General features: G+C 31.6%; 2 protein-coding genes across 2 annotated transcripts; one reads left to right on the top strand and one right to left on the bottom strand.

The window, feature by feature from the left end:
• Positions 1-5,489: 5,489 nt before the first annotated feature.
• Positions 5,490-11,254, bottom strand: LOC140752985 (endoplasmic reticulum resident protein 44). Its single transcript, XM_073087327.1, has 7 exons — positions 11,049-11,254; positions 10,842-10,917; positions 10,522-10,764; positions 9,185-9,427; positions 7,860-8,126; positions 7,295-7,493; positions 5,490-6,848 (listed from the first exon to the last, which is right to left on the bottom strand). Exons 1-7 carry the CDS (start codon positions 11,106-11,108, stop codon positions 6,719-6,721), a joined length of 1,218 nt encoding a protein of 405 aa, XP_072943428.1. The 5' UTR covers positions 11,109-11,254; the 3' UTR covers positions 5,490-6,718.
• Positions 11,255-12,615: 1,361 nt separating this feature from the next.
• On the top strand, positions 12,616-15,101 carry LOC140753574 (UPAR/Ly6 domain-containing protein cold). Its single transcript, XM_073088283.1, has 3 exons — positions 12,616-12,840; positions 12,982-13,280; positions 14,358-15,101. The coding sequence occupies exons 1-3, from the start codon at positions 12,780-12,782 to the stop codon at positions 14,436-14,438; spliced, it is 441 nt and encodes a 146-aa protein (XP_072944384.1). The 5' UTR covers positions 12,616-12,779; the 3' UTR covers positions 14,439-15,101.
• The last annotated feature ends 554 nt before the right edge of the window (positions 15,102-15,655 follow it).

Below are 15,655 nucleotides of genomic sequence, written 5' to 3'. Positions count from 1 at the left end.
TAACCTGTCGACATGTTTACGACTGCATAGAACAATCGACGACGAACATCCGAGCTACTGCGTTTCGGTCGCTGTCACAAAGGCTCCATGCAGCGCACAATACTAGCTACTAATGCGCTATGATCGCTCTTAACGCCATAAATCTTTGCTACTGTTTTTGTGAATGCCGTGCCTACTCAAAAAATCAACCCCGAGCTTGACGGCATGTCTACTGTGCTGCTGTATTGTTTATTACAAGCTACAATAACTGTCGTTAAAAATAAAAAATGTACTTACTTTAACTTACAACAACTTACAACTTTAAGGTACCTTACAACTAACAACCTTATAGCTACTTATATTTAACTCATATGTTATACTTAAAACGGTGTCTTTAATTATGTCTATCTGGTTAAGTTGAGTTATGAATAGAGCTATATTACATGTTGCTTTTTTAAAATTATCTTTTAAAAGCATAATTTAAATCTTTAATTTAAGTAGTAACGTAGGTTTACGGTACATGTCTGGTACTTACTTGGTACCAAATCCATACCTATCGATACACTATCAAACATGACTAATTAAAAAAATATTAATTTTTATGAATGATTCCGTCATCAATTGACCCTCATATAATAATTTCGCGCACAATCGGCTTGAGCCAACGATTTCCGTTTCGTTGGGATATTTTACACTAATTACAGGTTTCATGTAACGTGGGCGGGTAATTGGTTCTATCGTACGTTGTCCTTACTTCCTGTTCTTTGCCGATGAATGAAGCTGGCTGAAGAAAGCAAGTACAAAGTACCGACATGGTGGTGTCAGGTTGCATCCATTGTAGCAGCCAACGGCACCCACGCTTCCAATTGAAATTGTACGGAGAAATAATAAAAATCGATAAAAGTAACCCAGTAATAAAATCTACCTCGAATCTTTTAGGCATATTTTCTAACTTAGTCACTTAGCAACGCTAAATACCTATTTATATAGAAAGTACCTAAGGTGCTTACATAACATTTTATAAGTTAATTTATTTTAGTGAAATGTACCAACAACTATTTAAAATTAAGTAATGTAGATTGGAGCTAGAGTAACTTTCGCGACCCGCGTTTGGAGCGGTCACCATACCGGTGTGACGCGCAAGTTTCAGATTCGATCCCCGGCTAGACATATGAATGATGATAACGATGATTTGGACATCTGTTCTGGATCTGGGTGTTTGTGTATTCGTCTTCGTGTATGCTCAAAGCAACCACGGCGTTCCTTGTGTGGGGCTTTGAGTGTAGAAAGCGTATTTTTTCTCATAGATAGTCACTGTTTAGTACCTACACCATAACAACGATATTGCTATATCAAAACCCCAAATTATTCACGACTCATAGTCACGTCGTATAAAAATGAAAAGTAAAAAATCTCAAGCAAACCGGTACCTATACGATTACGAATAAGTTTTATATTGCCATTGTATCGAAGCGGACGCGGGTGTTATCTGATCGGAACTGAGACTTTCGCAGGGTATAAAGGAGTGAAGAACGTAGCGTTATTGTCAACGTAACCAGATACAAATGTACCTGTTCAGCACAATACAGGTTCGCAAGAGCTCCCTTGTCAGCTCGTACAAAACGAGCGTTGCTTTGTGTTAGCGTAAAAAATGACATCGGTATTGTGAGGGTTACAATTTTTATTGCGTTTAAGTAAATCAGCAAAGCCAACACCTGTTTCATTTTCCCACTTATCTCAACTTTCTATGGAGGTACTTACCTACCTACACTAACTAACTAAAATCCTAACTAAATCCTATAACTAAATCCTAAACTTCTAAGATAATTGACTAGTATAGGTAGTTTTGTTGTAGAATGTGTGTGATTAGGTACTTAAGTTCTTACTTACACATAATGCGGTAAGAAGCTAGGTATGAACAGGTAGATAGGTACCTACTGTCTTTGCAAGAGTCCCCTGCTGGATTATGGTCTAGTTACAGAAGGAGAAGTTCAGATCCATTAGTTCAACATGCTGGTCAAATTAAGATTCATAGACTTAGGACACCTTTGAGAGCATTATGAAAAAATTATTAATCAACAAGCGATATTTAAGACATTTAACAGTTCGTTGTAATACGTAGCAAAATATAAATAAATCTTTAATCCAATACAAGATCATAAATGTCCCATAAAAATTAAGCACTGACAATACATTATAGAGGATCTCGTCACCCCACGGATGAGTGTGTAAAAAAAATCGAAGTAGGTAAAGGAATTCTGCTAAGCGCAGGCGCCCCGCGGTGCCGCGGCGGCCGTCAAAAGATGCTCTTTCTATCCAATGACAGCCGAAATTGCCCTGCTTAAGTAAAAACGACATCCGAACACGGTTTGTTTTACACAACAAGCCGTTCCGATCAGATATCAGACTAATGACACATTTGACGCCGGTAAATCGCACTGATGAACAGCTTGTTAGTTCTTTTTTATAGATTGTACCAGTTCTTATGTTACAAGGTTGCACCTAATTCTTTTCGGGTGTTTCTATACTTCCCATAAAAAATAACATTGATCTCTTTTAAATAAGAATAAATCAAAGGTACTTTTAACAACTTTGGATTATCAATATGCTTATTAATCATGCGATAATTGTTTTTATATACTGTCACTACTTATAGCATATTAGTTATAGAATTTATTTCTCCATATTGAAAGCTAGTGGTGCGAACACCTTGTTTATATCATGCTTAAAAATAGTAAATCTTTTTAATAACAAAATAAAGGAATGATATAACTGAATTTAGATGGATTCAATTAAAACACAAGGTTAAGGCTCAAAAAATGTATTTAGCACACGTCACAAAACATACATTTTGTACAATCATATTAAATTATAACAGAGTTAGTGGGAAATATCTACAAATCTGTTATCGAATACATTAAAGGTCGTTTTTCATATCATTTTTTGAAAGCTTTATTTGTAAAGTTTTGTTACTTTTATGACCTATACAATCGTATAGTATTGATAGCTATGAGGTCAAGTTCCCTTTAAAATTGACATATACTCGCAGTTTATTTAAAATTATTAAGATATAACAGTTTCCTAAACTAAGATATAATAATAACACTGGATCGGCATATGAAACCTACACAGAATTTATTAATTTCCATACAAAATGTTACTGCAAAAATATATTAATACTGGGCCTCTATTTTTTCTTTGCTCATGTTACATTCGCGTTTTATAATATGATTAATATCGAATTGTACATGGAACGGTTAGAAATAACATCGGTGATAATATGGATGTATTATTGTTCCTTGTTAGACATATTGTCGGAATAACGTACAATAGAATCTTTGTTACTGATTTTTCGCCCCATTATTGGCTCTTAAGGTGCGTACAAATCCGACGAATGCGTCGCGAATACACTTATTTGCGAGAGACATACGATGTTTGAATTTTACCGAGACTATTCTTCGACGCAGTAACTATTCTCGAGTGCATTTAATTCCTTTTATTGCATCAAAATCCAAATATTAAATTGAATACGGCCATTAGGCGAAAAAATCTTATATGACATTTAATAATGCAATAACATACTAACATTTCAACGTATAAAGAGAGTTGACGTACAAATAGGATAACTGACGTTATACTACGAACCAAAAAATTTGGCATTCTATAAAGAATGAGTTACCTAGGAACAACATCTGGATTTCTTACAAGATATTCTTCCCCAGTAGTTAAAGTTTGCCCAAATACCATAACACTCTTATAGAAATCGTGAGCAAGGTGCAAACACAGATTTGTTAGTAAATGAAATAAATATTTATATATTTTTTTAAAATGGCTTTCAACTTACAGTATTTTTTACATATGGAATGCCTGACTCAACTATTGATGGGCTTATTTTAATTTTCATTTAAATTTTGAAATAATGTTGCAAAAATATTTCTAGCAATGTTTTTTATATAATTTTATTTTAAAATCGCCAAAACATAATATTGAGCATATTTATTTATTTTAACATTATTACTATGACAACAAATTCCATGAACTGAAACATTTGATTTAAATATACATAAAGTATAAATATCTATGATTTCTGATCTATTTATAACGCATAATAAAACGCATATTACCTAATTTCTACATTAAAATCAGTGCATAGTGAAGCAAAGTTAAAATATATAATAGATTATTATAATTAGTAATCTGGCACTTAAATAATTTATGTGGAATACGGAATGAATCACATTTTCGCGTGCCGTCATTTTAATATATTATAAAATAAATAAAGTTAATTACACAAAATATTAAATATTATTTACTCATAAAAACAAAGTATTCGATATTGCTTTTAACGCATTATTTTTATTTTTTCGTAAATTAGATCCACAAAAAATATGTTCAAGAATATCAAAGGTAAGAGTTAACATATGATTAGACATTTTTTAATCAAGGGCAAATTGAAACATGTTTCATTAGACAATACACAACTATGTTAATTTTGAACTATTTTACTAATTAATTATTTTAATAATAATAATTGTAAGTAAACTAGAAGAGACATATTTAAAGTGTTTAAGTGGAAATTGATAAAAAATACCTTTTTAATATGTTAAATAATTGATGTTTTCTTTTCATTTAAATGCTTTATCACCACTATATACTATTATCCTATTTAATCTATAACTAACTGCACCTTCCAAATAGACGATAAGAAAAATGAAAATACCATGCAAAGAAAGAAAGAAAAGAAAATACAAAAAACAAAATTGTATTTACCCTCAGTCATATATTTACACTTCTACTTTTGTAAAAATACAAAACATTTTCGGACTGTATAATACATTACACATTTATTAACCTCCATCTGCAGATAATATCTATATAAATAAATCGTAAGGAATTTCAAAATAATTAATATTTTATACACGAGACAAGTTATAACTGACAATGAAAATTACACTATTAATAAATATAAAAAACTAAATTGTTCACATTATATAGTCCGATTCATAATTAGGTGTCCAAAATGTAAACAAAGGTGTTGACCTATGAAGAAAATATGTGTCAAATGGCAGTTTCTTATTTTTGACAATATTAAATTAATACATCGATAATAAAATAATAATCTAAATAAATTAAAATCAATTCACATTTTCCAATATTTATATTAACTCAATTTCATTTCATACAGTAATGATAATAAAAAACAAGATTTATAAGAGAAAATTAAATTGTGATAATGGTCACACAATCGGCATCCAAAACATTTTTTGTGCCGCCATTTTTAAGTTTCGTAGTTGATATTATTCATTTTCTTGATCGTGATCGAACTCGAATTTTTTCTAGTTTTCATAGCGCGTTTTTTAAATTGTGTGCAGTTATTAAGTTTTTGTTTTATGTTGAAATTTGTGAAAGTTTTCGTTTCTTGTTAATTTGTAAGGTTTGCAATACCTGTCATCGAATTTTGACAATGACATTTCTTTGTTTACATTTTGGACACCTAATTATGAATCAGACTATAGATCATTATTGTATATGACAAACATTTGAAAAATATAGAAACAAACAAGGAAACACAGTTATAATTTATAGATAAAGAACATTAATATAACAAAAAGATAAAATGAGATATTACATATAGTATCTTGATTTCAAGTACTAGCATAGTGTTGTGATATCGTTCAACCCTCTGACTGCTCATTAAATTTTAAACATTTCATAATAACTACGGCTAAATTATTGCAGATATTATTTTGTGCTCCATCATATCAAAATATAACATAAGTATTAAAATAAAAACAGACATGCAGTCTACACACTTCTATAGATTTTATGTAACATAGTCCAAAAGGGGAGTTTTATTTAGCTACCATGGTAACACCAAAAACTTATATGCCACATATATTGAACAGTGGTATGGAAGAGTTAATGATATAGGATTGTTCATACAACATACTATTGTTTACAGCTTTCAACAATAAATCACACTTATTACAAAAGGATTAGGTGAGGTATAAAGAGATTTAAAACAAATTTTAACTTAAATGTAGTCACTGTTGTATAGTAGTAGTGAGGTTTCACTGGTAAGGTTAATACATTCTCAAACTATATTATCTAAAAGTATTACATTTTATTAGCTTGACCTGTAGGTATGTATGTAACGGAATCTTTGAACTAGATTTTTACCCACTGTGAATGGCTAGTTTATTTACTAAATTAAAAAAATATAAAGAACCAATGACAATACACGATTTTAATAATTTTGTCTTATTGTCCTTATCTGGATTACCAGGATTAACGATTTTCTAGGCGGTGTTCGAGGTAGATGACGCCGCGGCAATGTGTTGCGGACAAAATAATAACTATTTAGTCAAGTGATGTTGTTATCGATCTACAAAGTTTACCATCGAATCGCTAGATGGCGTTAATTGTCGGGATAATGTTCATGGCAAAGTTACTTGATTGTAAGGATGACTACTTTTTAGTTTGATGAACTACAAAAGCGTGGTTGGTAGTTTTTATTTTTAGTTGATAGAATGTCGTATTACTTTGGGGTTTTCAGACCTACAAATTGATCATAGTTAATATAATATTAAGTGTACTATTCTATAGATTTTCAATGGTTAGTACCAGAAAGACACTGCCGGTCAGAACTAGTTGAAACCAGTTTTAAGCAGTAGGTTGAACGATAAATGCAGATGTAGTTTCACACACACCCAATTTCATGTCCTAACAAAATCAAATTTTATAACTCATCTCTCAACAGTGTATATCTGTTCTTCGATGGTGCTAGCTTCTTGAATGTAGACTCTGGTGGCGTGGTGACTTTGATTTCATTGTCTATTGCAGGAGGGTCTGGGCCATAATGGAACTCTCTGAAAAGAAAAATATTAATGTTCAAAATGCCACATTCTATGAAAATAAATTTGGTTTTATACGCTAAGAATAATTTAAAATATATTCATCATATATTCACGGAACGTCATAGAAATCGTTGATATCACACTAGTGTGCTAAATGTGATTTTTTACCACTACCCTCTCGAAACAAATATAGTAACGTCAGTCAGTTCGATCGTATCCTCCGACTGATGCGCACGCGCTACACGTGCTCGGTGGAATATCGTCGAGTGTTTTATTTATAAAGCCACAATTATAAAATAACGATTAAGTGACAATTTATAGTGTTTTTTTTTTCGGTATAATAATTTATCATCTCAACCTTATTCCAAGAGACCACAAAACCTTTGTGAAATGTTTCAATTACCCATCAAAATACTTAAGTGCCCGAACTACTAATAACACATTTTGGGTGATCTCACCTGTGCAACTTGCCCGACTGCAAGTCATGTATGAACTGCTGCAACTTGCCGGGTTTCTCCATATCACTATATTCAGGGAAGAGGTACATGTGGCGGAAGGAATCTATAGCAATAACTGGCAGGTCGTTTACAGACCGTCCTAAATGGTGGAGGGGATGCGAGAACTTAAATCCGTCCGCAGTCAAAAAGTTTATTTTGTCTGAAAATCAAAAATAAATTCACTTTAATAAATACATGATAAAATAATTTACAATAGTAATTTTTATACAACAGTTAAAAAATAGAAGAGATTAATGCCCGTTATTGAATGATAAATCTATTCAACATTTTTCCTACCAATACACATTTGACAATTACTTGATACTAGAAGTAAGTAGTAATAACTTGAAATTGTGTAAAATTTAGGACTCCTGCCCTATTTTTCATTGCATTGGGTTTCATACTCTGACTACTTCCAATACATAAAAAATAGGGAACAACATATTCACATCCGTAAACTGTACATGTCAAATCAGTGGAGATATACAATTAAAGGTAGATGTATAAACTTATTGTCGTTACTCACGTTTTTCAGACAACAGCTCTCTAGTGACAACTTCTTTATATTTCTTAACACTTTCAGTGTCAGATGGATCATGGAAGAGGATCAAGAATGGCAGACCCTCCTCTGTAAGTTCTTCAGCATTCTCAAAGTTAATTTCTCTGACCAGAGGTATACATTTATCAGTCACCCATGCGTACAACTCATCAAAACTATTAACATTCCCACGGAAGGTTTCATCAGGTTCAGTAGAAGTCTTTCTGTCAGTTCGGAAGACAACAATTGCTTGGCCTGAAATGTTGAAGTATTTAGTAATTGTTTTGTGCAGTTATATATACTTTTTAATTTTATCTATTACACTCTTTAGTCACTCTTGAAACATTTAAAGATAATAAATTAACTCGTTGTTTTGTCGATTGTCCTATCTGAATTGGCTATCACATGTTACCACCCCTCCTTGTGAATTCAACTGTACTACGTAACTATTCTTAGCTTGCACCCACCTAGAGACACTACACTTGAGCTACCTACACTACCCTTGCAGTGCCTAGATGAAATAACCTTTTGTGAGTATGCCACTGTAGGATTGTTTAAATTATTTGTATATTATGTGTCTTGTAATTAATGAGTGAAAAGGAAAAGGTTGCTAATAATGTCATTTTCTTAATTTTTACAAAAAATCCAGACCACTTATTTTCAAAAACTCAACCAACAGCAGAACAGCATATTTGAAATGCATATTTATTACATAATTACATAATATTATAATAATCATAAATTAGAGTTTGTACACAAATTACACAAACTTCATATCTTTTATCTAAAGACATAATTGTCAAACAAAAGCCTCAATGTATAAATAAACAAACCTAATTCAAAGATTAAATAAGATAACAATGCAATTCATCACCTTATCAATTTTTTATATTGGTACATTTAAGTGATATTTTTATGAGTTTAATATTAAATTTTATTGGTTCACATTTTTTTTATTGTTACAGATAGTATAAAAAGCAAATTGTGCAGAAAAACTATTTATCCGTTTTTATGGATTTTTATGTAGTAATAGCCCAGTGGGTGAAACTCAGCCTCTTAATCGAGAGATTCGAGGATTGAATCCCTGGCATGCAGCTACTTTTTCGGAATTATAATATGCGTATTTTAAGTTAATTATCACTTGCTTTAACAATGAAGTGTAATATTTTCAGGAAACCTGCATATGTGAGGGATCTTAAAAAAAATGTTGTCAATGATATATATGAGAAGTCTAGCAAGATGCACTTGGCCAGAGCAGTGGACTATATATGGGTTGATTAAGATACAGTGATAGGTATTTCAATGAAACTTACCAGGTGGATGCATCTGTTGTGATGCATCACCAAAACCTGCATGGAAGAGACACTCATCCTTAAGACTGGCTGCCACTTTCCTTAGATTCTCATACTCTGGTTGATCACGCCTGTCCATGTATGCAATAATGTGTCGTTTCTCCTCACTCAAGTCTTGTAGCTCTCTAATAGAGCCAAACTGCACAATATTGTCCACTAACTGCTTCTTAATAAACTCCGCAAAGGCTTCAACAGACCGTTGCCCTGAAATTTAAAATACACAAAAATGTTTCAAAATGGACAATATTTCATCTTAATTTAAAAGTTAGATGCCCAGCCCAGACTTGTATATATTTTAAATTTTCTACGTATTATATGTGGCTAAAAATACTTTTAATATGTAGTATGTGAACCTATTTTACCGATACAACATATTCCTTCACGTCACTAGTACAAAAAAATAAAATTATGACATTTCTATTCAGTGACTTCTCGGTGTCAAGTAAAAAGTTTGGTAAGGCGCACTCGGGCATCTTCGGCCGAGTTCGGCTGGACAGCTAAAAGTTAAGCATTCTTTTTAAAATACATACTCTGAATTTGTGAATGAATGTTTTGGTGACTATCAATGTAAAATTTATTTCAGCGATGGCTTTTGGTTGTTCATTTTATACTACTTTCATTATGATACTACAAAAAATCATTAAGCAACTGAATAAATATATCTTAAATTTGCATTAAATTTTTCCATTACACAGTCTTTGCTATAAGTGTAAACATAATTATATAATACCAAGTCGGGACAATAAAATGCATATAGGAATGAGATGCATTGTATTTCAAAAATGATTCACTTATTAATGAATCATTTGCATATAACAATATAAAAGAAAACTTGCGAGTGATGAGGCAAGCTAAGTAATACTAATCTTAAATGATGAGTATTACTCTAACCACAAATTAATTAACTTCTAACAACTATGTAGCGTCAAATTGAACTATGTCTGTTAATGAATTTATCATTGTTATATTTGTAGTGTAGTAAACATTGTGTTCAATACATTTTGTCCCACAGCTGTGAATGGGTGTCTCTCCACAACTTAACAACTATTTATTTTTATACAACTGATTTTTAAAAGCAAATCTACCATAATAATTTCAAATACTCTATGTAAATTCCATTTGTTATTATTGCTGTAATACACGATTTGTGCAGGATTTAATGTTTTTATAACATGTTTACACTCATACTATATTCCAATACATGTTTTGACCATTAAAGATAAAAAATTGATATCAGCCTACTAAGAATTGACTAGCATTCGTTTTAATGATTAATGAATGTAAAATAAGGAAAATACCTCTATATTCTTTTTTGGCTGGCAAGCCATTACGGAAGAGTTTCAGAGTTGGATATTTGGTGATAAAAAATCTGGTGGCGATGGCGCCTTCCTTGTCGCAGTCCACCTTGCCCATCACCACCTTGCCGGGGTCGTAACCGGCTTTCGACACGTTGTCTGCCGCCTCGTCGAATATTGGCATCAGCATATTACTAAATTTACACCAATCCGCGTAAAAATTGATAAATACTACCTCGTTGGACGCTGAAAACAATGTTATCGAATACATTAATCATACAATTACACCATTTACAACACAATCAAACAAACGAATAACATACCCAATACCATATCCAAGTTATTCTGTGTAATTTGCACGGCACCGCTATCGGTTGGATTGTAAAAACTATAGCATATCTGAAACATAACAATTTGCCGTAATCATAAACGAATTAATTATTCAATTTGAGCCGTAAAATCAACTGTGAATTCCATGTACGTGTACCGAATTCTCAAGCTGAGGTGGTACAATTGGTTGTTTTACTTACTAACAATAAAATTGTGGCAGATAATTTGTAACTAAACATGTTTGTTAAGATCCTCCACATTTAATAAATATCCAAGGGTGCTAAGTTGTTGGTATAAAGCAGTCATCCACGAAAAGTCACACAAGCCGCTGTAATTTTTTTACGCACACATAATTTCCAACTCTCCACTTTCAGTGTCGCTGTCGGAGATGACTGGGTTGCCAACATGTCAATTTACACCCTTCTCTACATTTGTTTATGTACCCGTTTCGTGTATTATTTACTTTGCTCTTTGTCTATTAATATTCTTTTTTCTGAGGCGGCCTGTAGACCTTCAATAACATTGTACTATACTTTTTAATGTACAACAAGATTGGAAGGCGCTCTGACTCCAAACGAGCAATTATATTCCACTATATTACGAATTGCACAATGTTTTCGTATTCGTTCGGATTAAAGTATCTATAGATTGAGAATAAGAAAAATATAGTGCAATGAAAAACTCGCTCAAACTTTCGGTTAATCATTGCACAATTTTCAAAATTACCCCTAAATGGTCAATAATATTGCACAATATAATTGACCGTTTAGGAGGCCTCTAACAGTGTATCTGTAATAATGCACTTACAGTAACATTGAAGATAATAGATATTTAAAACGTCGTATCAAGTCCAAAAAATCATATCAACATTTTAATTTATAAAACTTTATTGGTTTCTTTGTTTATCTTTTGTTCTCAAAATAAGCAAAAACGAGATAATTATGAGTTTAGAGTTTTACCCTAAATTTCTTTGTATCACCATGGGTATACCATGATATACAATTTTTTTACATTCGATCGAGTCGATGGGGTCGATCTTTGATATCGGGAGCACCCATATAAACCACCCATATAAGCACCCATATAAATCGAAATCTACATGCAGGACCTATGGTGGATCGTTTAGGGATTAAAAATTGACATAAAATGCATTAAAGGCTAGATTATATCTTCTTTGAGATGTAATAAAGATCGTGCAATCGATTCGATTGATCGAAATCGAAGTCTTGGTTAAATACTCATATTAAGTATTGGGTGGGAATAAAAAGAGTACAACGATGTGTTTTATACGTGTAATGTGATTAAGGACCGAAGTAATGTAACGTAAGGACTATCCGACGAAATGAAACCAAACGCGACGTCTTATTATTGTATATTCATATGATCAGATGTAACATTATGCCATGTAATGGGACGGAACATTTTATGAAACTTTATGAAACCAACTATATAAGATTTCTGTGGGTTATATAAAATATTATTAGTTTTTTTAGTACTTAATATTTATTTTTATTTATCATACACAAGCTTTAATACATACTTCTCCACGGGGAAGTGAAAAAGCTCTTGCAAGAAATTTTCTAGCTTTTTTAAGATTTTTACAGTTAGTGAATACAATAATTATAATTATATACATAAGTACAAAGGACATTGTATAATATTAAAATTACAGAATTTAACATGTGGTGACACCTTGTCACAGATTATTAATTATAAATAATAACATTATTGGTATGGTAACACTAAAACTAAAAGTAACTGCCATAAACGATTTGTTCTGTCACTGCCACTGCCACACCCTGTGTTAAGGGCTGTGCGTTATGTTTTGATTTTAAACATTTTATTTATATGTGAGATAGTGTATCTAAGGTATTATTTCTATATAAAATATTGATTTAAAAAGAGAGTAATAACTTGTATAGATCGGCACCATGCGTAGAAATTATATTATTGGTATAATATCAACAGTCGTTCTTGCTTCGATTGTTAGAGGTATTTGTATCGTTATTTTTACTATTTTCAAACATTTTTGTTTTACTTTTACTCAATAAGCTTTTTCTTCTCAGTAACTGCTCTAGTATCTAGTGTATAATGTTAGTAAATACATTAACAACAATAACATTATTTTTACAGTTATTGGGCTAGAATGCTACGTATGTGAAAATCAAGAAGACAATAATGAAAAATGCGTGAAAACAATAAAAACATGTGACTATAACCAAGATGTTTGCTTGACCGAAATCAAATGGGGCAGTACTCCATACTGGTCCCAGGGAGCAAAGAAACAGTACTATATATCGAAACGGTGTTCAAATAAGACTGAATGTGCTACTACGAGACTCCGTTATATGCCCCTGTGCACTCACATCTGGTACCAAGACTGGGTGTGTTCTGATTGCTGTATGGGTGACCGTTGCAACTACTATATTATTGTAAGTTTTTTTTATATTATAGAGTTAGCATAGAAGCATGATCTTGTATGAGCATACTGAAGATAAGTGGCTGCTGCCACGCATTGACCTGTATAATCATCCCCAGATTGGGTAAAAGTCCCAATTTGCGTCAGTCCTACGATCAACCCTGGATAGGAATGTCTTCCACCTGAAGTAGGCCACATATGTGGCATCTTCCTGGGTAAAGGAGTGACTTATGTGTATTAGGATCCCTCAAAAAAGTGTCTCTCTCGTAAAATATTTTCCTGGTTATCCTATTATGACTTGTTAAATTATAAAAAGACATTTTTGATTCTGAAATAGAGGAAACCTTAAATTTTATGACATCTTTAGAATCCTGAGGGTTACATATGGATAATGTAATAAATATAATATATGACAAATTTAGTACATAAATAATCCAGCTGTTCACATCAGTGATAAACAAAAGACATACAAATCTTTTAGTTTGTATTCAAGATGCAGCTCTTAATACTTTTATGTGGGGTATAAGGAATGTATTCCCTTTTACAAAAATATTTATAATACATAAAAATTAATCCCCAAATGTTATAATTTCCTTTCTCATTATACGTACACCTTAATATTAGGTGGTAGAACCCTTTGTGGTTCGACTCCGGCGGCACCACCGCCACACCTATTTCTACCTAATAACAGCAGTGTTAGGCGCTGCTGTGTTCCATTCTGAAGGGTTTGGTAAGGGAGACAGACTTTTCAGAGGCGTTCCAGCTTTGTCCTCAGGGGTAGGGGCGCATCTGTGGCTGACCTCAGGTAGGGATATCTAATCCTATCTGGTATTGATTACAGATGTCCATGGGCGGCAGTAGCCACTTACTTACTTAGTATCAGGTGGACTGCACGCTCGTCTGCTACTTCTTTATTATAAAAAAAAACCTTATCGTAATATCAATTATAGTTTTTGGCAGTAGAATTTGAGACATTCTTATTAATACATCTAGAGATAGATGATTTGAAAGAAATATTATGTGTTAACATATTTTATAACATGAGCAGTAAGAAGGTTAGAAAATTAATATAATCTCATTTTTTTTTCAGAGTGAAAGCTCCAGCGCTAAACCAGTTATTGGTCTACTGTTGGGTGGAGCATTTTTATTGTGGATTCTGGGTTTTAAATAAGAATTCAGTCAAAGTGACTTTATATAAGAATACATATAAATCTTATCAAATAATTTACAAGTCTCCATAATTATGAGGAACAAGATTTCTATTCAAACAAGATTTAGTATAGGATTTATATTGGATTGGATAAAGAAATCGATTTAATTGATAATATTACAATTTATGTAGCTACAAATCAAAATAATTCTAAAAAATCTTTGAGACATTGTAGGTGAATAATTTTAATGATTTGAGAATCACTAAATAAGTTATTAAATCCGTCCAATTATTACTTTTTGTAATAAATGCCATTTTTACTTTTTTGTCATATGTATTTACAATTCTATTTTTGACAAGTCTGATATATTTTGGTTGCTATTTTCATGTAATTATGTACATTTATACTTAATTATGTTTGTTATTAAGAATTCTTTTGTAATAATTCCATCCATTTTTTGTTCACTGTAGTAAGAATATTGTAGTTTGTGCCGTAATAAAGCATTATTTTTAAGACGTTATTAAGAATCTCTTTGTAATAATTCCGTCCTAAATGTTCACTGTAATAAGTAATGTAGTGTGTGCCTTAATAAGCATTATTTTAAGATTTTTATATACATAGATAAATAGATCTATTATGTGAATAGATATGATACCTACTTAATAAATTGATTTATATTAAAATTTATTTTAATGTTATCCAATTGACCTGAATGTTGTGATGGAATGGTTTAATCATTAAAAAAGGATAGAACTCAATCATCAGAATGATATTAACATTGAGTAATTATATTGTAAACGCTCAACTTGTAAAGTTTGTTCAATTAGTATTATGGTTGCCAATACAAGATATAGGTAAAAACATATATATTTATTGACTTACAAAAAGAAACATTTTTAAGTTCAGTGTTTTTTACAAACAAAATAATAAATAATATCCACCACAAAACTTAGCTCATCCTTGTTATTTTCGTAGTTTAAAATTAACTTAACATTTTATTCTATTTATTTTTTAATATCTTTCTTTATTCTTTTTTTTTATTTACAAATTTGTGTACACAGAAATATAACAAAGAAATAGAGCATTAAAAAGAAATGTAGTACAAAGGACTATTTATTCCAACTTGGAATTTCTTCCAGCTGCCCCTATGGTCAGAAAATTTATATGATAGGCAAATAAAGTGTGCACAAAATAGATAGGTAAGATAGATATCATATAGGTACCTACATATATTCAA

This window comes from Epargyreus clarus, unplaced genomic scaffold (assembly GCF_041222505.1).
Source record: "Epargyreus clarus isolate Ecla_fem2 unplaced genomic scaffold, WU_Ecla_fem_2.2 ptg000026l, whole genome shotgun sequence".
Lineage (NCBI taxonomy): Eukaryota > Metazoa > Arthropoda > Insecta > Lepidoptera > Hesperiidae > Epargyreus > Epargyreus clarus.
The sequence above is the reverse complement of the archived record's forward strand: the minus strand, read 5'-3'. Positions and strand labels throughout refer to the sequence as shown.

Excerpts from the sequence above, each read along its gene's own strand:
- LOC140753574 (XM_073088283.1), top strand. The coding sequence starts at position 12,780 with ATGCGTAGAAATTATATTATTGGTATAATATCAACAGTCGTTCTTGCT. Across the intron at positions 12,841-12,981 it reads TCTTGCTTCGATTGTTAGAG|TTATTGGGCTAGAATGCTAC; the intron begins GTATTTGTATCG and ends TTATTTTTACAG. Across the intron at positions 13,281-14,357 it reads GTTGCAACTACTATATTATT|AGTGAAAGCTCCAGCGCTAA; the intron begins GTAAGTTTTTTT and ends TTTTTTTTTCAG.
- LOC140752985 (XM_073087327.1), bottom strand. The coding sequence starts at position 11,108 with ATGTGGAGGATCTTAACAAACATGTTTAGTTACAAATTATCTGCCACA. Across the intron at positions 8,127-9,184 it reads ACAACAGATGCATCCACCTG|GCCAAGCAATTGTTGTCTTC; the intron begins GTAAGTTTCATT and ends TCAACATTTCAG. Across the intron at positions 6,849-7,294 it reads CAGTCGGGCAAGTTGCACAG|AGAGTTCCATTATGGCCCAG; the intron begins GTGAGATCACCC and ends TTTTCTTTTCAG.